General features: G+C 44.5%; 1 protein-coding gene across 6 annotated transcripts in view; it reads right to left on the reverse strand.

The window, feature by feature from the left end:
* Positions 1-2,144: 2,144 nt before the first annotated feature.
* WBP1L (WW domain binding protein 1 like) overlaps positions 2,145-26,048 on the reverse strand; it is a 60,510-nt gene continuing 36,606 nt past the window's right edge. For 2 of the 6 annotated variants that reach the window (XM_030030277.2, XM_030030279.2), the window contains exons 2-4: positions 17,045-17,147; positions 5,983-6,144; positions 2,145-4,532 (exon numbers count right to left, since the gene is read on the reverse strand). In XM_030030277.2, coding sequence (XP_029886137.1) covers positions 3,793-4,532; positions 5,983-6,144; positions 17,045-17,147 — 1,005 coding nt within the window. In that variant the 3' untranslated portion in view covers positions 2,145-3,792. Of the gene's footprint in view, positions 4,533-5,982; positions 6,145-17,044; positions 17,148-19,750; positions 20,792-24,246; positions 24,547-25,112; positions 25,279-26,048 lie in introns of those variants that run through there. The other 4 variants (XM_030030278.2, XM_041127199.1, XM_030030280.2 and 1 more) reach the window with 4 other exon arrangements.

Raw genomic sequence — 26,048 nt, forward strand, 5'->3', positions numbered from 1 at the left:
CCCTGCCAGGCTCTGCCAGGAGCAGGTCGCCATGGGACGAGCCCAGCCGGGGCGGGTGTAGAAGAGGGTATTTGGCTGTGGGAGCCCGGGCTGCACGGGGCAGAAAGCGAGCACGGCCCAGGCTCTCACTGCTCAGGCACGTCCCAGAGGGACGAGGGGCAGCTGGGGAGCCCAAAGCTCCCAGCACCAGACAGCACGGCTTCACGCTTTTGGCAGAGCCTGCCGATTTTGCTTCTGTCCTGAGGCTTGCTCAGGCTTCCTGCCCCAAGAAGTTTTTGATGACTACATGTAACGCAGAAGCTTAACTGCACCTCAGCCTTCCTTAGCCTCAAGTTAGGCGGGTACGAGCTCTGAGAGCAGGCTGCCAGCAAGCACCAAGACACAGAATTCCCTCCTCTTCCTCCATCTTCAGCCAACACCCATCCATGGGGTTGTACAAACATGCAACGATATGGTGCAGGAAAATCTCACGGGTGCTCCTAAACGCAGAGTTTGCATCATTGGAGCCGAAGAGTCCCTTGGGAACACTGAGGCGATGCTGCAGTACCCACCGGTCCCAGGAACCCCCATTGTGCCCAGGGGACCCTCTCGCTGAGCCACCGCACGGTGCTCTGCAGTGCCTGTCCCCAGGCAACATACCCCAAGGCCACCAGGACGCCCACCGGGTCTCTGGCCTCAGAGCCAATTTCAACAGCTGAAAACACGCCGTGTAAGCACCACTGTGCTGCCATGGACTCTGGCAAAAACAGACTTCAAGTATTATTGGCATCAACACTTAAAGCACATTGTAAAGAAAAACATCGAGCGGTGGATTGACACTAATTTGCTCTCAATTGTGCCGCATGGTTTGCAACTCAGTTTTGAAATGACATTTTCAGGACTCCCATAGAACACTCACCCCCTATAGCTGGAAATGGGTGGGTTTTGGTGCTCCGGTGTTATAGATGCACACCTGCCCATGTCCTCACATCTCCAGCATTTTAAGCCCACAGCATGTATTTGGAAAAGAGCTCTGTTTGGGCTGCATTGGCTTTCTACAAAGGGATACATGTGAGGATCAAGTACCTTTCTAAAGCTCCAAAGCTGGAGCTTTGGGAGTCCTCTGCCTGCTCGTGGTTTTCCCCCTCAAGAGTCACCAGCCAGAATGCCTCTGAGGAGCTCACCTGCCCTGTGTCCTGCCCTGCACTACTCCTCCTCCCCACACCAGCTGCCCCTGGTCCAGGTCTAAAAGCCTGAAGCACCAAGAGCCACGCTGAAAGTCCTGCTCCTCCTCAGGCACATGTGAGCTTAAGAGACATGGTTTGTGCCTTGTTTATGGTCTTTAAAAGCCCAAAAAACCTCCAGGAGTCATGAAACAGGCACACCACTGCTTCTTCCTGACTTTTTAAGATTAGAAACATCAGCTTGGCTTACTGGCACTGACCTCTATGTCCAGAGAAGAAGTGGGGGGTTCCCCCACCCTTAGTGGGATGGCAGTAAGGCAAAAGCAGAGATTTTTGTCTTATGCCAACAGAAATGTTGGCAAAGGGTCTGCCACTGGCACGGGGCCGTCCCCAGGATTTACTGCAGTAAAACCCCACTCCGTAAGGACTTATGTGCTTTTTAGCTTCCTCTGTGGTGCGAGGAACAAAACCAGGTGCCAATACGTAGCGAGTTCCTAGGGGTGGCACCGGAGTCTTTAATTCTCTTCTCAAAAGATACATGGGGTCGGTAAACACAGCTGGAAGCGACCAGTCCACAGGCGGCAGCGGTGCACAGAGAGCCAGCCCGGCTCTGGGGCAAACACAGCCTCTCTGTTAACACTCATGCTCCAGGCATCCAGGAACAAGGTCTCCTGAATCCAAATCAAAGTCCTTCATTCTTAAGAGCACCCTAAGACACAAAATGAAAAGCCATCTTCATCAGTTTTTCTCATGGAAGAGATAGGCTGTGACAGGCAAAGGAGTGAGATTCTCCTAAACCTTGTAAGGTAAAAGTGCCCACCTCAAACGTGTGGGTAAAATACTGAAATAAGCACCACTTGTCTTGCTCTGTCATCTGTATCTAGCACAGTGCTACATACCTCCAGTTAAAAAAACAAAACCACAAACTAAAGACAAATCTTGTTCTTAACTCACAAAATGATACACATACACATGGGCAAGTTATCAGAAAAGGCATTATATTTTGGTTTCCACCTTATTTAAAACTGATTTTGGTTTTCAATCAATCAGATCTTTATATGTCTGTGTTCAGTTTTCAATTTTTTTTCCCCATAACAGTAATGATCTGGACGATCATAATTATAAAAGGGATGGGGAGAAAACCCGAGAACAAGATACATAGTCTGAACTGTGCTCTCTTCCACACGAGCACTCTAGGGAATGTTAGTTTCAGCTCTTTGTTTTTTTTTTTTTTCCTTCAGGTTGTTACTAACAAAATCTCTACCGTTTATTAAAGCAAAGCTACAGTAAATTTTCTTGCAGTCTTACAGCAGGCTTTCATATTACCAGTAGGACTCGCATGCATGGATTGCAGTCACACACACACGCTCACAGACATTATACAGTAGCCAGTTGCCACCATTAAAAAAAAAAAAAAAAAAAAGAGAGAGAGAGAGAAAGAAAAAGAGAACAGACATTCATTTCTTTAAAGTGGTCAACATTAGAATCGCACCAAACTTTTGGATCAAAAAAAAAAAAAAAAAAAATACTGCACAGGTCTTCCACATCTACATGGTAAGTCATCCCTTTGCAATGGACGGAGCTCTCGTCTCCATTTGTTCAACATGCATCGCTGAAGCTTGAAGGCACGCTGGCCAAAGAGAGCCCTGTTCTTTTTTTGTCATCTTAACTCAAGTGTGCTGCTCTCAGGGTACAAAAAAAGGAAAAAAATAAAGCCAAGCCCTTTTGCAGCACACCGGGAGAAGGTCATTCGGAGACCACAGTACTTGGAAGGCAGCCCAGCTGCCTGGATTCTACTTCTAACTGTGCTCTTAGAGGCATTGAAGGAATACATTTGTCTTTAAAAATGACATATAAAGGCAAACTTCTGCAAACCCTTTATTTTCAAACTGCTTATGGTAGACTAACACTCCTTCTGGAAGAAACTGGTCCTTCAGTCACCAGCTTCAAGTGGGAAATTTCCTACCTGCTGTCTTAAACACTGAAGCACCAGAGATTATAGGGCTGATGTGTTCAGGCATTCATCAGCTTCAGGAAAACTTAACACCAAAAAAAAACCAAAAAACAACAAAACCAAACCCCAAACAGACAAACAAAAAAACCCCCACCAAACTAAAATGAAAATAAATCCCCAATGCCTCAAGAGCACTATATCAAACCAGAACTCTTGGGCTACTGACTGCCGGCCCTGTCAGAAGCTGCTTGCTTCTGGGAAGACACCTGGAGGTTGAAGCCTTACGGTGATTTTGCATCCTCCCAGGGTGAGATTTGCTGAGCTTTACTGATTGCGAGATAAAGCAGTGTTTCAGGAAACTAAAACCAACAAACTCATAATAACCATCACCAAAATCACCATTGGGAAAATTCCATTTGTTAGAAGGTCTCATTGAGAAACATCAGTCCCTGCCCCGCAGAGCAGGATGGACACGATTAACAAAACCCAGAGCGACCCATCCCCTGCAAGCCGGGCCTTCGAGGACTAGTCCACGAATTATATTGGAGGGGAGAAAGAAAAATAAACTAAAAAAAGAAGATTGTATCACCTTTTCCTCCTGTTAAAGTTTTAATCCTCTTATTCCACTTTTATTTCTTTGTATTTTCCCCCGATTCTCCCTTTCACTCTGCGACCTTAGCTGGGGGAGTTATTGGTACAAGAGTTTGGAGAGTCCTGCTCATTTATTGTGTTCAAGAGTACACACACCGGCTGCCGGGGCAGGTGGTGGTGGCTGTGTTCACGGTGCTGCTCTTCCACGGCATTAAAAAGCCCTTCCTCCTCGTCCCCGTGGGGGCGGCCACTGCAGCTGTCGCAGAAGTCCAGGGGCCCGTCCAGAGCATCATCGATGAGCCCGTCGAACTCCTTGAGGTCGTCGTCATGATGGCCCCGGTTGCATACGCAGACTTCAATGCCCGAGTCACCGGTGAAACGGCGCTGCCTGCCCGGCGTCTTGTCCTTCACGTCGGGAATGGCGCTGCTCTGCTCTAAGCTCTCAGAGCTGTAACTTTTTAGCAGTTCCTCCTTGCACTCTGTATCCTTATCGGGACCGGCCCTCTCCACTAGCTCGGCTCCTGTACTGGTACCGCCGGGCTCAATGCTTTGCATTTTGGCAACTGCTCGCTCAACCAGCGTGGTGGTGGAGGGCTCAGGGTCCCCAAGGCCTGGGGACCCGGTGTTGTCAGTACTGCTGTTATTGCCACTGGGTGCTGCTGAGCTGCTCTGTGCTGGCTGCAGGTTTCTTGGCATGTCCGGGATTGTGCTACTGCTGCCTGCTGGGACGCACTGCTGATGTAAGGCACTATATGGTGGGGGGGGTGTCGGTGGTCGGTTCACCACTTCCTCATAGGGAGGTAGTAAATAATTTGGCAAAAACCCTAAAAGTGGGAGACAAGGAGGAGAAGTTATTTCATGAACAGCTTATCTCAGGAAAACAGTCATTAATACAGGTCAGTATGCCATTTGTGATCTACCAGGACCTTCCCACTGAACAGCTCAACAGGCTTTACAAGGGGTGCCAAAACTTGGCCCAAATGAAATGTGTCATGTTTTAAAGAAGCAGCAATCATGGCACAGGAGGGCACCATTACAGGAGGAGATGGACATAGTTGGGAACAGCAGCCTGATCTCCTGGCTCTCAAGTCTATGCTTAGGGCTACCAGGTGAACCTCCCACCACCACCAACACAGCCCCATAAACCACACCAAGGGACGGCCTGCATTGGCTGAAGAGAACAACCTGGGAGATAACTTGCCAGCCCTCTCCAACACTGGCTTCTCAGCTGAGTTTCCACTTTCAAGAGTAAAGATTTCATCTCACAAAGCTTTGTGCAAATATGAAGAGACGTGAGCAGTTAAAGGAACTTAAGATCCTGACTTTTGGTTGTTGTTTTAGTGCTGGATTCAGTTTTTCTGGTGCAGTCAGAATAAATTGGCAGTAGTGGCAAGAGAGTGTGGTTTATTTTACTTACAGCCGCTCAAATCTATGAAAGATTTCTTTATTTCTTAAGAGGCAACAAAACAGTCTATATAGGCAGAATGGACTTAAATATTGGAAACATTTAAAGACAGCACTGCAGTTTTTCATGTGCAATTGGGTATCCCCGGGGCTGGGGAGGAAAAGGCTGTTGGGGATTATTTCTGAGGTGGCTGCAAGAGTTTAACAAGAAAAGCAAGTTCATACATGCAATTCAACAGTCCATTGCAGGAAACTCAGTTGTGGTACCTCCAGTCAAAAGGCTGAGACTTGCTGTTCTAGTACAGCGTAGCATGGCATGAAGGAGAGCACAAAGTGATTGTACATTCCCTGAGCTGTGTGCAACAGCTCCTTCATGCGAAGTCCTAGGGCTGCTCACCAGCAGCATGGTCTGGGAACCACAGCACAGGGTGGGAGCCGGCGCAGTCCCTGCTGAGGCACCACTTCCACCAAGCCTGTGTGACTGCATTTCATGAAGCCGCTTCCCACATCTCAGTCCCACCAGCAGCAAGTGCAGGCTGGAAAGGAGGAGCATCCATAAAGTCCTGAATGAGATATTTTAAGAACCTTCCCAGAAGAACACCCAGGGAATCACTGCACTCACAGAGCCAAATCAAAGGTGGGTGTGAAGGTCCTTGTAGCTGGTGTGGTTCAACTCCAGACTCAAGGGGGCTCAAATGCATCCAGCAGCTGGAATATGCCACCTCCTGTCTACAAGCCAAGGTTAGGCAGCAAAGCTGCCCACCACTTCTTGCTGAGCCCAACCACTGCTCCCCGCTTCCACCCAACACAGGAAACTCACTGCTGCCCTGCTCCCCACAACTTCCAGGAAAAACGTTGTGAGATACGTACGGAAATAAAATGGCAGGGCTGAATAGTTATGGGCTTCCCGGTAAGCGATCAGGTTGATCTCGTGTTGCCGCTGCTGAGCCTGCAGACGATGCTTGGTGCGTCGGTGATGGCAAACACAACAGCAGCTGAGGATGATGATGATGGTCCACACCAGCCAAAACCCTGCAGCGGGGGAGAGCAAGTGTTAGCCACAGTGCGAGAGCCGCATCTAAACCCAGGAAACCCCATGAAGGCAATGGAGAAGATCACTGTAAAGCCTGGATCTGAACCCCACACCACTCTAAAGGCAGAAATACGTGTTGCGCCAGGAGGCTTTGACATGGATGTGCTTGCATGGGTGACTGCTACTCTGGCAGTCTTGACAGAATAGGGTAACTCTGTACACACTTTGGTACAATGTGGAGTATGTTCAATAGGTACAACTCTGGAGGAGAACAAAATATGGAGACAGGGCTAAGCTCCCCCCACCATTGCTCCCACCCCTTGGATATCATTTCTTCTAGCCAAAAATATGAGCAGAGCTGTGAATAGCACTGAACTTGTCTCCCACAGCCACTTCAGTTTGAAAATAACAATCAAGTCACAAAAGACACTCTGCAGATTGACCACAGAAGAAAAGAAAAACCCCAAGCACTATGTTTTGCTTTTGTTTGCACTGCTCTAATTCCCAGCCCAAATCCTTCATTGTTATGTTTAACAAAAACATACTCTTTTTACATAAATGTCTCAAAATATTTTTAAAACTTATTTTTGTATTCAATGTCTTAAATTATTCAAAACGAAATTAAACTAGCCCCCCACTCTGAATCCTCAAGAAACCTAACTTCTGCTCTGTTTGTGGTCACAGCTGGTTTCTGTGTACTGTTGTACCGTATGTACACTGCTCCTTAAAAGGGAATTTTAAAAGAGTACTTCCTGAATTTTCTCCACTGCCTCCAACATGTGGAGTAACTCCCCCTTTCCGCAAATCCCCCTTCATGCTTGCATACACTAGAAAAATGTTTCCCAGACACACTTCAAAGAGCTATAACATTCACTCCAGATTAGGCTTTTGTCTCCTGCAACTACAGCCCACAGCTCTACCTGCCTCAGAGGTGTCTGTAATCTCTACCTTTTTTAAGCCCAGTTTTTTCAGCTACGGATACCAGGATAGCTCCCGCTTTAGAAACACGTAGGCCTGGCAACCACTCCTCAGCAGAGATTACAACACCGTTTTTCTTTCGGTAAGACCTCTGCCACTCTTCATTATTCCCAAACAGACAAAAAGACGACTCCTTGTGCTACAGCCCATTTTCAGCATGGCCATTCTGCCCTGTGAGATCAAACTGCTTTTTTCTCCCCAGTAAAATCTCTAGTCCCACCTTTACAATACCTTGATGTTTTCAGCATCCCCTGCCGAGTTAGTGATGTTTTCTCTGCTAAGAGCTGGGTGGGGAAAGGTGAACAGTTTAGGAATTTGAAGAATGAGAGGAGTATTGCTCTGGCCTAGGACAAAGTGCAATCCACCCATATCACCCATCTCAGAGCCCCGCACTGAGCTGTTTGTAGGTGAACTGGATATGCCGTATCGTGCCTCCAAGCGTTTTGAGTAGGGACTTTCACCTCCCTGTGTCGTAACCCAAATTCTTCATGTATTTTGGCACAGCAAACTGAAATCTCTCTCTTGCCTTGCACAAGCAATTTCCCTAATGGACTGGATTCCGCCTTATACCCGAACTTATCAAAACCTGCTATCAAATGAAGGTGTTACATGCTCCATTTTTTTTGCTTGGCTGGGAAATCAGGGTTCCTAGGCTGTTTGTCTAGCCAGCCTGCTCAGCTGTACCATGAAGGGCAGAAAGAAGACTGTGATCTTCGCTCCAGAGAAGGAAACGACAAAGCACCTGAGATGCCCTCTGCACCTCCTTCAAACTGAGCTGAGAGAGTGTCCACTACCCTCCAAACAACCTCCTGCTTCTAAAAAAGTCTTTTTATATAAGCTAAAAGGATTGGTCTAGTCCACCCTTCCCTCCAAAGCCAGGCATTTGCAACCACCCCTGTAGCCCCCCTCACTACTAAAACCTTGGCACGCAAACCCAATACCCACTGTCTTGCAGTTTGAAGGCTCCCACCAATACACTTTATTTCTTGCTAAGAGAAGATCCCTTGGCTCTTGCTTGCTGAGGAAGCAAGAACACACTCATCAAAACCAGGTCATTAGCACAGCACGCCACCATGCACTGAAGCAGGCCTGCAGTTCATCTTCTAAGTACTCCTTATTTTCAAAGAGCAGTCCGTGATCATGCGTTCAAAAACAATGGAAAATTACACCCAGCTATCCAGGGATTTTAGCTACAGTTATGAAAACAGATGCTTTTTAACACATTTGATCATGTCCTTTCCCAAGGACTCTAGATGCAATGGTAGCAAGCAGCACTTAGTTAGTTAAGATGTCCTGGAGAACTGCCACTGTTAAGCAATCTCAGCTGTAGCAGCCGAATTTTTCTGCAGGGAATAACTGCTCCCACCCAAGCCTGCATCCAGAAGATTAAAAAAGTATTTCTTTAGAAAACTTCTCTACCCATTCCAAAGAAATCCCAAAGTGCTTTGCAGACAAACCAATGCACAAGCTCAGAGTAGGGGTCAAAGTAAGCTCAGCCATTCCTGGGAAGACGTGCGGCAACTCTGTAAACAACAGGCAGTAACAACGTACAACAGTTCAGGATAATAAATTAATGTTGGATCCTACTGAAACCGCAGGTGGCATTTTAAGTAAACAGACCATAATTTACTGGATTGCAATCTGGCCACAGTGCCAGGAACAACACCTCCATTCTTGTGCAAAGGGTTCTATGCACGCTCACAACCACAAATGGATGAGATCTGTTGTTTTTCATGGGAATTTCCAGAAAAATAACCCACTAATACCACTTATTGCCTGGTTTCATTAACCACTGACACTTCCTAGAGCTTCTAGGAATTACTCAACCGCTGACTCAGCATGAGCCCAAGGACTTGCCTGGATGATCACAGGAGGTCAGCAGCATGTGCCCACACCGCCATTTGCTGGCCTGGCTTCTGGCATCCTCCTTAATGGCTTTGCCCCCACCTTGTCACACAACAGCACATCTGCACTGCAGGGCTGAAAGCCCCCCCCAGCGCATAGGAAGCAATAGGATGGGACACCCACGGGTGCTGAGGCACACGAGAGGCTCCTTGGTTGTCGCTTGAGCAGGGTGCCAGCGGTGAGGTGGGGTGCAGCTCTGGTTGCAAGCCCAGCATGGTGTTGGGAGCCCAGGGCCTCCATAAAAGGCTCTACAACATGCCCTAGCCAGAAGTTTGGGCACAGCTGTGATTTTGGCTGCAGAACAGAAAAACTGTAAAAGCCTAGCAAATATATAGTATGGTCATTTATTTGGAATAAAGCTATGCGTACAAGGCCAAGTGCAATTGTAAATATTATGTCCAAAAGTATGGAGCAAACAGTGAAGATGTCCAGGGCTGAGATGTGCATTTGTACACCTGGTGATGCTTGGCTTCAAACCAGCAGCAGGGAGGTAAGCTGAGCAGACCACTGGCCCGTGCACCCAGCGGCTCGTTTAGCAGGAGGGGAAGGAGAGGAATTTCAAATTCACCCAAAGACAACACTACACGAGCAGGAAACGTGGAGGCTGAGCACAGTAGCAATACATGCTAACACCTCATTCATGACAAAAGCAGGTACTGGCTCTGCCTCATGCTGAAAATGGGTGAGATGTGCAAAGGCAACAGAAGTTTGGCATTAAAAGGCCTCTAAAAGCTAAGTAAAACTAGGCTTCCAGTTGCCTTCACTGTCCCCAGAATCCTTCCCCATGCTCTTCAACACGTGCCTCCTCCCCAAATGGACATGAGCTGGTTTTCAGCTGCATTGTGCTCAGCTATCGCTGCAGTCACTGGAAAAGGAGAAAAGGTTGGGATTCATTGGGCATCCTGAGCCAAGTTTGCCATTAAATGTCTGATTTGAGAGAGAGCGTTTCCCACTGCCAACCTGGCAGTGACTGCTGGGAACAAGAGCTTGCAGCAACTTGAGGGCAATATGACAGGCAGAGAGCAAGTAGGGTCTTTGGAAAAACAACTGCTGATGGACAGTATCAACAGAAGTGATGCACCAGTCTGGAGCTAAACAAGCAGCAGGGGACCATCAGACTTGAAGGCAATTTCAGGCTCGCTCTTGGTTTATGGAAGAGTCAGAAGTTGAAACGTTCTCCAGTCCAAAAAAAGGCTCAGTCCTGAGAAACAATGCTATATTTTCTGTCAAATTCACTGGTGATGCCAACGGGTGGATAATGATGCAACCAATGGGTGAACCAGACACAGCCAAGGAGCTCAGTTTTGCCAAGAGATTTCCCTGCCAGAGCATCAAAACCTTTCATAAAAATAGAGAAGTACCATCAACCAGCATCAGACAGGCTCAGAGCTGTAAGCTCTACATGAATGCTAAGCTCAGAGTCAGAACAGGAGCTGCAGAAAAACCTGGGAACAGAATTAGCTCCCATGAAAGCCATCTCTCGCAAGCAGAGGAAATACCCAAGAAAGAGAAAGCTGCTATGTTTACAGCACCCTTGGGAAAGGGAGCCCCATCACATGGTCATGCACCAGAGGTGTTTTCTACCAGCTATGAAAGAACATGCCAGTCTTAAAGCTTCAAGAAAAACCTTTCTGGGACATTGACCATAGTTTTGCTCAAACTTAAGAATAAAATAATATAAGAATAAAAAAACCAGAGCATTCCCTCCTCATGAAAAAGCTGGGAGCAATGTTCAGTCTGATGCTGTACTGTATTTGCTGCCTGGGATGTTGCCATCAGCATTCCCATTGAGGGAAGCTCCTTTTACCCTGTGCAAAATGGAAAATGTTTTCTGGAGTGTTCCAAGGGTAGGAACAGAGAAATCTGCCCTCAAGTTCATGGTAAACTTGGGCAAATGCCATTGCTCTGTTGGCAGGAAGTCTCCTAAAAGCAAGCCAAAACATACTGCAAAGTGTTTTTGTGTCTGCCTGACAAGCATCTGGGTAATAGCTTTGGCTCCATGAGAGCTGGTTCTGAGCAGAAGTGGGACAGCTTCATTGACTAAAAAGTGATGTCCCAAATGGGGGCCTCACAGTCAGCCATGGCTGGAAAAAAATTGTCTTTCACAGGGCCAATGCTATCATCAAAAATAGGAGAGAGATTTAATTGTTACCACAACGTGGATGCACTTGGGTTTAATAGTGTCCTTGGCACAGAGACCGCATCGTCTCCTGCCACTTCAGACACGAGCCTGTACGAGTCAACGCTGCTGCTCAAGAATGCTAGATGAAGGATCCAGGCCATAGGCCTATGAACATTTTAAGAAGGAAAAAAAGAAGCTGCTGAATGACGTGGTCCTCTCCTGCCCATCTCTTCCATATCTCCTGCTGCCTCCTCCACTTCTTCTTGTGCCAGCACAAAATTGTGCGCAACTGTGGTTTGAACTGGTTTGAGGGAACCAAAGCAGGTTGAAACTCATCTGCCAAACACAACAGCAGCAAGAGAAAGACTGTGACTTTCAGTGACAGTTTTATGTCAGTTTAAAATCAATGGAACTGCAGCCCCAGCCTGACCACACTGCAGGAAAAAGTTACTGAATATTTGTAGAATACAATGGCAAAAGAAAAAAGCTGAAGACAACTGCTCCAACTCCTGCTCACTTGCTCCCAGGCTGGTAACTCAGACAAAAGGAGGTAGACGTTAACTGCAGCTGGTTTCTAGTTTTCAGAATAGTGTCCAGTATACATGGTACACCCACTGCCATGAGGTAGGATGGAAAAAGACAGATTTCAGAAAAATACTTTGCTTATCTTGCAATGAGAGTCAACTTGAGGCAGTTTTATGCCTCTCTCCTGGGGAGGAAGCCTTTAAAGAGCAATTGCTCCTGCGCTCCAGAAGACATGTTTGTTAAGTCCAGTCAATTCCAGCTAACTTACCCCTCCCAAGACATCTATGTTGGTAAAACGCATGTTGAACAGTGGTCTAACAGAGATCAGAAGGGAACATCCAGCTGAGACCATGTCCAGAACATCTGGGAACAAGATCTGGAGAAGAGTCTGCACCAACAGATCTGGATATCTGGTGAGGAGCTGGGTTGGAGGTACACAAGGCAGGGGATGAAACAGCACCAGCAAGCTCTCTTGCCTTTCCTTCCTGTTTGACACAAAGCAGGTGGAAGCAGGCCACACAGGGCAAAAGTCAGTATCTGCACAGTCAGGCTATGCAAGACAGCTTGCCTTCTCTTTTCGATTTGTGAATTTTACCGAGCCACACCAAAACAAGCTTAAGATGATTTTGCTGTCTGGATTAGGCTACAAAAAGTACAAGGAAATATGGAATAACTCCCTTGGTGACCCTATTTATCATGAGTTTCTGCATGGTTGTGACATCTGTTTTGTTTGCCCTATAGTTTCAGCTAGGCTTTGTCATGGGAGGGTTATCGCTGAAGCACCATCTGAGGAGCAACAGCAGCCAAAGGTGAAGTTTGATACACCTAGGAAAGAGAAAGCAAGTACAATCATGCAGAAGGCTGGGTGAAAGGCAAGGAACAGGGCAAATCACTCTCTGAAAAAGGACATAGTTATACTGAAGGACAAGATAACACTGGGTGAGGAAGAAAACACGGGACTGATGTGGTGTTTGACTGAGGGTTCTGCAGACTGCAGTAAAGTCTTGGAAATGAATTCCTATTATAAAGCTGACCTGGAACATGTGTGTGGTACAGCAGTTGCTTTAGTTTTAGCAACTAACCGGATCCTTGCCAAAATTTTCTGGCAGGATGTTTTTTGGGGAAAAGAGCTGTCTAGTGATTCCAAGGGGAAGCGTGCAGAGATGAGCAAAATGTTCAATATCAGCAAAAACATCAACTGTGCTGCCTGCAAACAGAACATTTTTTCCTGTACAACCCTTCCACTAGGGCCCAAACAGTCAAGATCATCTTTTCTTTTTTTTTCTTTCAGAAACAAAGGGGCTCAGTATCACTGCTAAAGCAGCCAAAATGAAGCAAAATAGGCATGTCCAACATCTGAATACTCACTCATCACCAATGCTGGTTTGTTGTACAGTACCTAAATGACTGAAGACCAGCTAAGCCCTCTAACTTTGATATCCTACAACTGAGATCTTCTGCACATAGTGACCAGATGCCTGTTTCCATGCTCCATGATTCCTGAAGCACAGTGTATTATTCTTCCAAACACACCATGCAAAATACTTTCTACAGCTTTGCTTGCTGTGTTCAGAGCCTCTGGAATCGTCTAATTTCATGCTGGTCCTCAATAGGCAAGGAGAGACACGAGGATGGATGTCAGAAGATCTGGATTTGGTTTTCAGTCCACATTATACACTTAAACTTGGGAAAATCCAAAATGTCTGAGCCTTAATTCTCAACCTGCAAAATGCGGGAACTGCACTCTGCTATTACCTTCTGTCCTGTATTTTGAAAAGTGGTTTTTTGGAACATTTAAGCAATAAGACACCTGTCAGGCCTGGACAAAGATGAACACTGGAAAACTCCAGCAAATCACAATCACATCATAACAGACTTGAATAAAAACTGTTAGTAAGCAAAATCTAGTGGCTGCTGCCATTCTCCCAAGACCACAATCTCCCCCTTGGGGAGCATGAGATCTCTGGGGAGCTCAAAGAAATTGTTAGGCTAAAATGTTGAGCCAGCTCAACCACCATCCAAATAAACACCTTTCCCTATGTGAGGAAATGCAACAGTAAAGCCCCTTCTTCCCTTTTACTTTTTATGATTCTATTCCAAGAAAATTAAAAGACATACTGCACTTTTTTCCCTCCATGTTACTAGCTACCAAGCTTGAGCTAAGAACTAATTAGACCTTTATGTAACTATTAGACCTATATATAAAAATCTGGATATAGTTTTATTATTTGGCAACATAGCACTATTTTTTTTTTTTTTTTTTTTTTTAATAAGAGATGGGTGGGGAATCTGAACCGGGCTGTTATCTAATTTTAAACATAGGCTGTCCACCTGCTTGGCATATCATGTTCTCCATTCCTCCACTCCACCCCTTAACAAAATAATACCTTGATTTTGCATCCTATTCCACTACCCTCAAGAACTGGTTTATAATTACTGCAACTTTACTTGCTGTCTAGAAATGTTGAGATCAGCCATTTTCAAAGACAAACTTCCCTCAAATTCTTAAATGGGGAAAAAGATCCTTTTTACAGGAAAAAATCCAAGTGGCCATAAGACAGGATCACATTTCAGAAGGCATGTCCAGCAAAGACAGCCTAGTTTTCTTTTACATTTCAAATGCCACCTTCCTCTGCTTCTTCTCCCCACAAAGCTGTGGTGGTAAATAAATTCAGGATTTAATTCAACAGGACTAGCAAGAACGTCTGTTTTGAGGCACACAAAAGCACCAGTGGTCTGAGAAGGTCAAGAGGAGCAGAAAGTTCTCAAAAGCTACTTCAGTACATGCATACACTGGTTAAAATCAAAACACAGAACAACCATGAAGCCATACTTAAAAGGTGCTGCTAAGTTAACTGTTCATTAACCAAAAGTTATTATTAACTTTTAAAAAGCTAATCTATTCCCAAGCATGTAAAGCTGTTGCTCTCCATACCAATTCACTGCTCATATTAAGACTATTTACACATGCTATAACTGCTATTCACCTTGAAGGTCTTAAGAGTGCCTCACCACACATATCTACCAAAGATACTCAACAATTCCTGGAGCAGCAGATAAGTTCTGCAGCTGTGGTTGCAAGCTCTGGAACATGAGTTTTTATTTAAAGGACATGCTCCCCTTGTGCCTCCTCCCCCACCCATCCCAGAAACTTTTTTCTAACACTCATAATGGCAAAGCAAGCTTTGAAAACATTAACCAAATTTAAATCAATGTTGGATGTTTGCCTGAATTTGCAGAAAGCCTTGAAGAATAGGTCTCATGTTTGCATTATTCGCCTCATCTCAGTGTGGTGTATGATGCTCTCTGCAACGCAGAAGGAATGAGAATCTCAATGCAGAAACCCATTCCTCCCAAGGAAACATACAGCAGTGCGTGCCACTAATATGTTTATTCCATGATTTCAGCATGACCTGTGTGCTTGCCCTAGAAAGAAGCCTAAAATACTCTGCTTCCTTCTAACACAATCTGGTTTTATCTTCCAAGAACTTTTATGATGCATCCAGGCACTGCCAAGTATAAAAGTCTGTGCCATTCTGAGAGCGCAAGGATAGTTAAAGTAAAACCATTCCATTAAAATGGCAGGGGGCTATTATTTGGACTGTATTGTTTGTATGCAATTCAATTAAGCCTCTCTTTCAAGACGTCCATGGGAGAAACATGGCGAATGTGCAACAAGCTCCGGTGTGCAGCTGTACTCCATGCTGTTGCTCAATTTAGATCCTGCTTGCCACAGAGTCTGTAAGCCCTTGCATACATGCATCTTCCTCTACATTTCCACCCACACAAATCCAAAACTGGGTCTGACCTTCCCCACTCTGCTTTGCCCATGCATCCCCATAGTCTGAGCAAATTCCAGCCATCTGTCCTGCCTGTGCTACCAACTACTACGATCTGAACCATGCAGACCAAGGCAGCCATGTATTCATGCCTGTTTCTCAGCCTGTTAGGGACCCTGGAGCTGCCCCCTGGTCCCAAATTATTTCTTGAACTGTTTGGAGACCTCTGAAAATAAAGCTGCTATAAAAGGTCTGCAATACATTAAAAACCTGCCATTAGTATTGACACAGCCAGCCACTGCAGTCTGATGCACAGCGTGTCTTGAAGGAGTCTATTAAGAGTCCTGTTTAGTTTACAACCATGTCCTCCATGCTTCCCTTAATCTGAAAAGTAAAAGAATGTTTCTAGACTAAAGGATGAAGTGTCAGCTATTCCTGTCCTTGGATCCAGGTTAAGTGACAGTCTTCATATGTGTAACATTTCCACACACACACTACTTTGAGAAAGTGAAACTGTGGGCACAGCAAAGGAATTAAGCAGATAGCACAGTTGCATAAAAGCTACAAGATACCATTGGGTGTGGTAAGAAACTGTCTGCAGTCTCTAACGTGGGGGTACAATGTTCAGAGTTCCACATTTCCAAATTCTGGGAGCACAGACAGATGCCTTCTCAGCCTGGGCTCCTGGCAATACAACAGCATGTCAACATCAATGTTCAACCCTTTGTGCTCCTCCTCAAGAAAGGAAGACACTATCAGGCCAGCACAACTCTAAAAGTCTGCCTTTAAAATTCAGCATTTCTTACTTTCCTATCCTTTCAACTTCCCATTTTTCCATATAGCTTTACCAGAGTTTTGCTGACCTGCTTTGACCTGCCTGCTGCCATCTAAAGGAACTTAGCAGGTATAGTCACTCAACCACTCACTAGAAACGTGGGTAGTTTTAAAGCCCGTATTTTGGGAAAGAGGAGATAAGAGGGGCTCCAATGGGCAACGTGCATTCCTCACAGCCCGCAGTATTCAGCCACTGTCAGCCCACAAGATTTGCCCAAGACCCTCTCCACCCAAGGAGCTGCGCTCCAAACACAATGCGTCCCGAAGAGAATAAATGTCCTGGCCCCCCTCCTTGAAAGTACAGCCTTAAAAAGATAAATCAGATTTAAACTGTCATTCTTGCAAAGAACTAAAACAATAAGATGAAAGATACTGAATTAATTCTCTGTTTGAGTGTCAAACTCTAGTGTTGTGCGTATCGGCATTTATCCCTCAAGCGTGGTTTCCTCACTCACATACAATGTTATTTTGAGTACCCTCAGTATTGCCCAAATCAGCGAGAAGACCAAACAACAAATTTCCAGTCACGAACATGGCAAAACAACTCATTGTTCATCAAAAAGCAGGCAATGCCCATTGTAACAACCCTATTTCCCTTGCCTTATCAGGTCAGCTCTGGTTTGTGTTGCAGTGAAATGCAATGGCAATGCATAACAAGGGCTGAATACAAAACCCCGGGACACAAGCCAGACCTGTAGTATGGTATGAGAGCCATGCAGATTAGGAAGGGAAGCCATACAAAATGGAAGGACTTACACCAGAGTTCATAGTAGTAGTTGCAACACTGGGATTGTCCACAACAGTGGCCCGTTTCACATATGTAACTTTGATTGTTGACACCCATGCAGGTTTCCTTGTCCTAAAATTAAACAGACACACTTTTAAGATGCTTTGTCAGTATCTTCTGTAAATGTAATCTCTTTACTCAATGATCTGCAAGCATTTGAAAAGTCACAAGTTATGGTCTTGGGAAACTCTAAAATACAGAAAGAGGTTAAAATACAGCTAAGGATCACCAAAAAACACAAAGGACTGTTCCAAAGAAAACCCCGTATCTCCAAACTCATGATTTACATTGCTTTAGCACCTAGTCAGCACTGCTTTCTCATCATCCCTTTCCTCTTCCATTAAAAGTTACCATGGTTTGGGAGCCAGGCATTCTCTTAAAAGAAGAGATGTCATTTGTTCCACATTTTACACAATATAGCTGCATTACTGGGGCTGAATGCCAAGTGGAGGAAACGCATTCATAAACAGAACATTATAATTTGAGAAAAGACTGCTTGGATTCATTTAGATCTAAATGATAATTACACTATGTTCCTGTGAGATTCCAATCTAAAATGATTCCTTCATAATTAGCCATGTGCTTTATATAAGATCAGCATTCCTGTAAAACTTCCTGGAATAGCTAAGTAGTCCAGGAGCAGAGCCAAATCAGCTGTCCTGTATCACCCAGCAGGTCCACAGGACACTTCAGATGGAAAAGGACCACAGTGTGAGGTCTCAGTCCCCTACATGGTGCACTGCTTCACAAAAATCCATGTTTTCCTGCTAGTTTGAAAACATGGGTGGGAAAAAGTACAAAACACAGGAAACCAGAAGCATTTTACAGGTTGTGGTTTGTACATCCTCTAATAGGCTTTGGGGTAGCCTGGATGTTAGAAGACACTACACAGTTTCTTAAGAAACAAACAGATTGTAATAAAAAACATTGATGTTGCAAACCAACCTGTAACAAAGTCTAAAATTTTCACTTTCTTTCGCTTAAAATTTATTATAAAGCAAAGAAAATGTGGGGAGGTTTATACTGAAAGATGTGTTGAAAGAATTCATTTTATAAGTACTGCCTTTCAAACAAAAAACCCAAACAAAAAACCCAAACAAAAAACCCAAACAAAAAACCCAAACAAAAAACCCAAACAAAAAACCCAAACAAAACCCAACCAGCTAAAAAGAGCAGCAAACCCAACCAGCAGGCTGCAGGAATGTACATTGGTGGATCCCAACACCTGCAGAACTGCACTCTTCCTCTATTTTATGTGAGTGCACCATAGCCACCGTTCTCACAAGCCTCCATGGAGTCACCATATGTGCAAAATACAAAGTCCATTTCAACTGACGGACCGCCTCACTGAACAAGTGATGTAAAGCAGCAGTTTCAACGCAGAAGAGTCCTGCACTAAGTTCTTAAGGAGACTCAGTCTATTTGGGGATCTGGAGGAACACCAGCACTCCCGCACTATGCAGTACCCTGGCTGGAGCCACACCTCTCCAACACTGGGCCTGTGGGTCCCTCACTTGAGCACCTATATTACAGCAGCAATATAACTTGTAAAAGCAAAATAACCTCCTGCCACCTAAGGTTCAACACAAAAGATTCCATGCTGCATTTTTCTCCTAAGAAGTCACACCAACTTTTGAAAGGGTTTTTTATCGTGTGAGAGCACAGTTCAGCAAACACAACTCAACACATGATACACTGCTTCCCCTCCTTCCACAGGTATCATGATTTCCACAAAAGGCTCTAAAAAGCACCAATGGGCCATCTCCTTAAAACTCATCCACAGAGGCGACAAGCTGGAGGGGTACCTGCCTCCTTTTTCCAGGAAGAGAAGAACATGTTGCTGGACAGACCAGTCCAAGTGCTTTACTACAGGTAGCTAAAGCAACATTTTATATTGTTGCCTTGAGATGCTGCATGCCAATAGTAGACACAATATTCTCCTATAGGGTAAGGAGGTGTTTCCATATCTAATTGCAGTGGCTGGTAGCAACTTTTAGGAGACACTGTTGAGCTAGCACAGCATGCCTGAAGCAGAAAATGCTATTCATTCCAAAAATTGCAATTTTAATCAGCAAAAAACTAGAAACAGGACATATCTATTCTTTTATCTGTTATTAGTTTATTTACACTTTTCCTCATCTTTGTGGGCCTTGCAGAGTTAATATAACTGATGAACAGCATAGATTTTGGCTCTCATATCAACAGAATTGAGAAATTAAGATCTCATTGCAAAATTGCAATCTTGTTGATAATGCACAAGCCAGAAAGTGACCAGCTGAGGTCTGCAGTTGTGACACATGAAGATCAATGTGACCTGTTGAACTGGCAAATGAATCACGTGGAGCTAGTGAAAGAACAGAGTCCCACAGTGCCATTTCAGGAACCCCTCTGCATCACAACACTGATCTGTCCTTGACCACCTGTGCCTACTCCCTCAAAATTTGTTCCATTCAGTGTTGTCTGTTTCAAAGAGTAGCAGTAAGGAACACATCTGTGTTTTTGGCAGCAGCAACCTCTAACAGCTTCAACATCACTATATTTTTCCCACTTAAGAACTTGCAGCAGTCCTGTTTTTAGATACTTTCATCATATTATCCTTTTATTTGAACTTCCTGACTCCCTCGTGCCAACCTTATTATATTGGAAATGACATTTCAACAATGCCATATGCTTACATGCAGGGTTGCTTCTTGTTAGCCCAGCTGGCAAACAGGTCTATGCAGGGATGGGTGCACATGTTGAAGGGATGGTGCACATGTTGAACAGAAGATCCTCAGCAGCTAGGTTGGCATTCTGCAGGTTGCTCCTGCCTGCTTTTGGAGATCAAGTCTCAAGCAACATCCTGCTTTCCCATCTAAAGTAGAGTTCAAATCTTACTGTCCAGAACTTCTTTACATACTGACCAAGAGAAGCCATCTTCTTTGCTAACGTGTAAGCACTTGTACCTTTGAATAATCTCGCAGTTGGCTTTCAGCTCCAGCAGTTCAGAAAGTCCAGGGTTTTAAAGTCCTTGCAGTGCCAGCCACTAGCCATGCTCCTCAAAGTCCAAGCAGCTCCTCTTGGAACCTTTCTGCAGCCCTCTGCCAGGCCAGCCACCAATGGGTTTCTGGGAACATGGAGCCATCAGACTTGGTGCCACATATCAGACCCAGAACTGTCACCCTTGTTTCCAAAAAGTTTCACAGAATCAAGGAATAATTTAGTTTGGAAGGGTTCCCAGCAGGTCACATGGCCCGACCCCTGCTCAGAGCACGGTTACCTCCAATGCTGGGTTACTCAACCTGGCACAGAGAAAGTGATAAAATGTAAAGGCAACAAATCTTCGGAAAAAGTCTACTAGGCAAAGATTCCAGTACAAGGAGAGCATTATTGTCGGACATGTTACAGGTGGCTCCTTTGGATCGAGCGTTTCAGTCTCCTTCCCTCTCCCCACTTAAGTCAAGACTGTGAAAAGCTGAGCCACTGTACAGTTTCTTGCACTGTTTTGCAAGCCAAGGAAGAGGTTATGCACTGCCATCAGTACAGGCCATGACAGAGACTGTGACATTTTTTGTTAGGAAACTTCTGCCTACCGCCAAGCACTTCATTCAGGCTTCAATTTCTAATTAAAACCCAGCCTGCACTTTTCATACCATCAGTGTTGTATTATTTCTACTTCCTTCTCCCATTCATTCTTTGTGTCATACGCTGCCAAACTGTAACTACTTAAGACACATCAGCAATATAGTTATCTATAGGCTAAATGTCTTCTGGGAACAATATCACAAGTGCTTGTGCTATGAAACCACACTATTTCTTCTTCTACACCAACAGGCATGGACAAGGCACAGGACTGAAAGAGTAGTTTTATAGGTAAGAAAAGTATATATGGGGGGGGGGGGGGGAAATCTCATAGAAGCAAAGTTGAAGCACTCAACATTTCATTGGCCTGCCTTTGTTTCTAGTTTCCATTGCAAGTAGCACTTCTAATGATAATTTTTTAATCACTCTTAGCAGCGTGGAGTTTTTATCGAACTATTACAGTGGGGTTTGGGGGTTTTTTAGGTAGTCTTATGAAAAAAAAGGGAAGGGGAGGGTTTCTTTCTGAAAGCACTTTCTTCCCCAATAGCCAGTGGCTACCACATTCCAGCACAGGCTTCCCTGCTGAAGGACAGTCTTGCTTTCTTGCTGTCCAGACAAGCACATCCCTCCCTACCAGCCTTTGCTCAGCTAACTGTAGACGCCTCCAGACAGGATTACTACGCAGCATCTACATGGGTCTGCTCTCAAAGAGTGTTCAACTCCACTAGAGCAGAATATTCCTGTTTTGCAACTAAGAAGCCTGAACATGCTATCTGTTATCTCCCACCTGCAAAGCCTAGGAGATTTCCAGCTAATTTCAAGGTATTGGCTTTGTCCTGTAAAGCAGCACGTACTCCAGGCTGCATGTGCATCACTGCCTCTTTGGCATCATCCTAAGAGCTGATGCAGATCTGAGAAACTGCAATCACTGGATCCCTGACACGCACTCCAAAGCCAGGAGGTTTCAGGAGAAGGCTCTGCAGTCCTGGAATCTGTGTTCTCTCCCCATCCAGTCCAACAGAGGCCATTTGTTAAATCTGGTGCAGGCTCTTTCTCATGAAACTGGTTGAGTTGGGAAGACCTCATCTTTGTGTGTTTGGAGAGTCTCTCTATTTGAGATGTGGCATTCTGGATTAGTTTTCACTTGTCATAAACTTTATAAAGCAATTTTGAATAAAAATAGTATTTTTTTTAAAACTTATTTTCTTGTTGATATTTGGCATTTGTGATAAACCTACAGCCATGCTGGCAACTCAGCCAGTAGCACATTTTCGCTGTCAAGTGCTTTTACAAATAATCCTTAAAATATCCAGCAGTGGCAGGTATAAGAGAACTCAAGGCAGTGCCATATGTTGTCACATCTGAAGCTATGGCAAACATTAACGTCAGTGCCAGGGAAAAAAGCCAATTACTTTCTCTACCTTCCAGTTTAGTATTGGACCTTTACTGGAGGTCTACGTGACAAATTAAAGGTCAAAATCTGGGGCATGGTCTAGACAGGAGGCATTCACGGAGGTCTGTAGGTTGCCTGAACTGCCCCTCACTGCAAGAAAGGATGCAATCAGACCTCCTTATCCTACTTTTGCAGTGATTTTCAGTATTAAATGGTTAGGTTTAATACCCATAAATCTGTTAAGATTTATTGCGTCTGGAGCCAGTGTAGGAAATGGAGGGAAATGAGAACTGACTGACAGTGGAGTACCATTACGATAAAAGGATCAAGGCACTTCACATTTTTCTACTCTCAAAAGTCAGCAGTTAACCTGGGAACATTGTTGCTGTGTTGAAAAGGAGAAAGATGAAGATGAGCAAATTCCAAACCGGTGTGGCTATTTTCCAAGCTGAAAATTAATATGTGCAACTGCAGCAACAAACACCACAGCCCACGCTCAAAAGTGCATAGTTGGCAGCGAACCACCTACAAAAGATGACTCCTCAGCTGGCATTAACCAGGTAACCAAAACCAGCAGTGGCTGATATCACGGAGATCTAATAACCATTTTAACTTTTTGCTCTGTCTCCTCTTTCCACAGAAATCCAGCCTCCGTTACCCTAAATATGAGCACCTTGCATTTATATGGCCTCTATGTGTCATTCAACCTGCCAGAGTATCTATTCATCCTGACCTCGGTAATACACAGACACGCTGGAAAACACTTTGAAATGTGACTTGCATTTACTGACAGCAGGTTATATGCCATTCCTATCTGCTAGGATAGCCAGTTTTTTAGACCTACTCTAATTTCCTGTTCTCTCCAAACTTTGGTATAGCATTTGTCAAGGTACTTAGTAGCAAATTACTATTTGAACTGGAAGAGATGGGGATTAATAATGGAATGACAGGGGTAAGGAACTGAGTAACAGGCTTACAAACAGCGGGGCACAGTAAAAAGCCCAGCAGCAGGCTGAAGGGAGACTGCCAAACTGGCATCTGCTGGAGGGCAAGATGCTACTGGTTTTAACAGGACTCAGGCTCAACCTGTGACCCCCCAGACCTTCTGGTTTCACGGTTCTCATAGGGGACTTTGGTAATAAGCATCTATTTAATAATAATAATAATAATAAAAAAAATAATCCTGACCCAGTTATTTCACTAATCTCATTACTCACAGGCAGCAGTCCCTTGCTTGCAGTATCCAGCCGCACCCGAAACAACAAAGCAGGACGGATTTAAGTGACACAATCTTCAGAAAAATGTATCAAAAATATGTATTTTGAGTAACTCGCAAGCAGTATTTGAACCATATATATTCTTTAAGCACCCAGAGTAATAGAATGGAAGTGATTGTCAGTATCTTAAATATGTTAGAATCAACCAACAGGAAAAACTGTATTTGATACCCACTATTCATGAGTTATCACTTGGCTTTTACTCAAACTCACATATCAGACCATCACTAGTGTTGGTTAGCCAAGCCCATCAGCAATAGCTGATGAGAATGCAAACACAAAGCTCCCAAAGAAAATGAGCATCTCTGTCATAAGAGACTCAAGCGGTAGTTAAGTTAAAATTGCTGCTGAAAATACTAGGCTGGAATGCCAAATCTCGCCATTGGGTTTACTACAATTCCTGGTTTGCCAGCTGCCCCCCAGTTCCTAATTAAAATTCATCTTAAATAAAAAAAAAATCACTAGATCCTTTCAGAGAAAGCCAGTAGGTGGGATCACAGCAAAGACAGGCAGAACCGCAAGGGAACCCTGGATCACCAAGGCAGCTCAGGACTGACGCCCACCCGGCTGAGCATGCACCAAAGCCTCCGGTCATCTCCCATCTTCATAAATACTACACTTGTTAGTCCTTTGGAACATAAAAGCAGAAATCCACCATCTAAGCAAGTGCCATCCCTTTGGTGGGTTCAATTTAACAAAAGCACATAAGATTGGTAAAGATGAAACCCAGCTTTGATTGCTGGGAATTACCGGAACCTCAGTTGCCAGCCCCTGCCAGGACAACAGGGGATAAATTCCTGTAAGCCTGCCTTATGACAGGCAACTGAGACCAGGAAATAAATCAGGTCTGGACGTTTCTTCATAAGACACCCACCACAAATTTTATTTTGCTGAATGTGGAAAAAAAATACGTGTTAAGTGCAAACATCCAAATACTTAAAGCATAGTAAGTGGGGGAGGAATGATGCCTCTGAGCTGTCCCAGGCACAATAAAGATCTCCAAAATGGGAATTCTAATCCACAACATTTATTGCTTCGCTAATGCCAACATCAGGAGAATTATATTTAAATCACCACGATTAATCAGCCACAGCAGACCCATCTTCACCCCCAGTGGATGCAGAACCTCGAAGGTTTTATTAACCTTTATCTGAGGAACAAATTGGTTTGTTGCAGCCATTTATCTTGGAGAAATACTCCAACAATCTTTAAAGGAATACTGTCCCTTTACAGATCATGGACATTTTGATGTATTTCAATGAGAGCTGGTTTCATTTTTGTTTATCGCAAGTTTCACTTTCAGACTGCAAGAACTGCACATTTGCATTTTAAGCACCACCTGAAAGTGTTTACTTCCTTCGCCTTGCTAGAAGCTTCCCAGCTGTAGTCCCAGCCCTTTCACATTAAAGATAGATGCTTCTAGGAAATGACAGCTTTGAGGAGGCTGTCTTGCATTTTGTTGTTTTAAACCACCAAACAGTTGACAACACCAAAAATTTCGAGCAGTTAAAATTAAAACTGAAAAGGTTAGGAATCCAACATTTTAACCCTTTTTTTTCCTCTTACATTTATGCAGAGAACTAGATGAATGTGTTCAAGCTTCCACCTGCAACCGTAAGAGGAAATGCTCACTTAAAACTGAAAGCTGAGCTCCTCTCTACAGTCATGTTTCCTGGGACGGGACCTTTAAACACCCACATTGCACTGATGTCAGATAGAGCTGACCTAGCTTTTTAGGCATTTAAACATCATCCCCACTGCAACAAGAAAAAAACCCCAACCCCAGACCAAACACCCTATTTTTACCACGTGTTCAGCAGTCCATCTGCCATGCCACAATGCAACTGGGTCCCAAAGAAGAAGTGAAGGCATATCCAGGGGAACCAGTTGTTCAGTGCAATGGGTCCTGGGGAGCCCAAAGTCTCACCCCGACTGTTTTGTCCTTGTCACGCAGGTCACGGGAGGGGATCCCACTCGGCACCTCTTTCCTGTGCCTGCGAGGAGCAGCCCAGGATCAGCACCCCTTGTGTTGACTGGGAACAACAACAACAAAGGACATCCCAGACAACCAAGCGTTTACAGTCCCAGTGCAAACACAAGAGACAATAGAGTGACGAGATGTTCCTGAATTCCTCGCACACTTTTAATTAAATAACACTGTTCACTAACAACCCTTCCCCCCCCCCCCCCCCGCTCTTTTAGAAGTGGAAAAAGAAATTTCTGAATACTATCTGCATGCAGCACACAATCACAAATATTTAGATTGGGTTTTTTAAGTCTAAAAATGATTAAAACTCAAAAGTAATTAAAACTAAGAAAAGTTCAAGCAGCTCCACAAGCAGCTCTTTCCCACTATATCCCTCATCAGGGGATAAAAATAGTCAAGTGCTTTGCTCTTGTGTTCTTGAGGCAACACCTTTTTTCTGCTTCCTGTAAATGCCTCTGTATCAATGCCGAAAAGTTACAAGCAGAGAAAAAAGTAGCATCCAGCCCACAGAGATAACCAGATGTTCACAGTTTGAGCAAATGAAGCTGAATTACACCTAACTTCTGGTTTTATACCTAACTTCTGATTTTACACGTTATGCAGCACCTCAATTGTCCCAAACAAACGTCTCGTCTCTAAAACAAAAAGATTAATTTAGAAATAGGAACTTTAGAGAAAAACACACCTGTGAGACTCAAGCAATCTCAACATTTAAACCAGCTATATCTCACTGCAAGTGGAGTTACCTAAAGCCA

This window comes from Aquila chrysaetos, chromosome 11 (genome assembly GCF_900496995.4).
Source record: "Aquila chrysaetos chrysaetos chromosome 11, bAquChr1.4, whole genome shotgun sequence".
NCBI lineage: Eukaryota > Metazoa > Chordata > Aves > Accipitriformes > Accipitridae > Aquila > Aquila chrysaetos.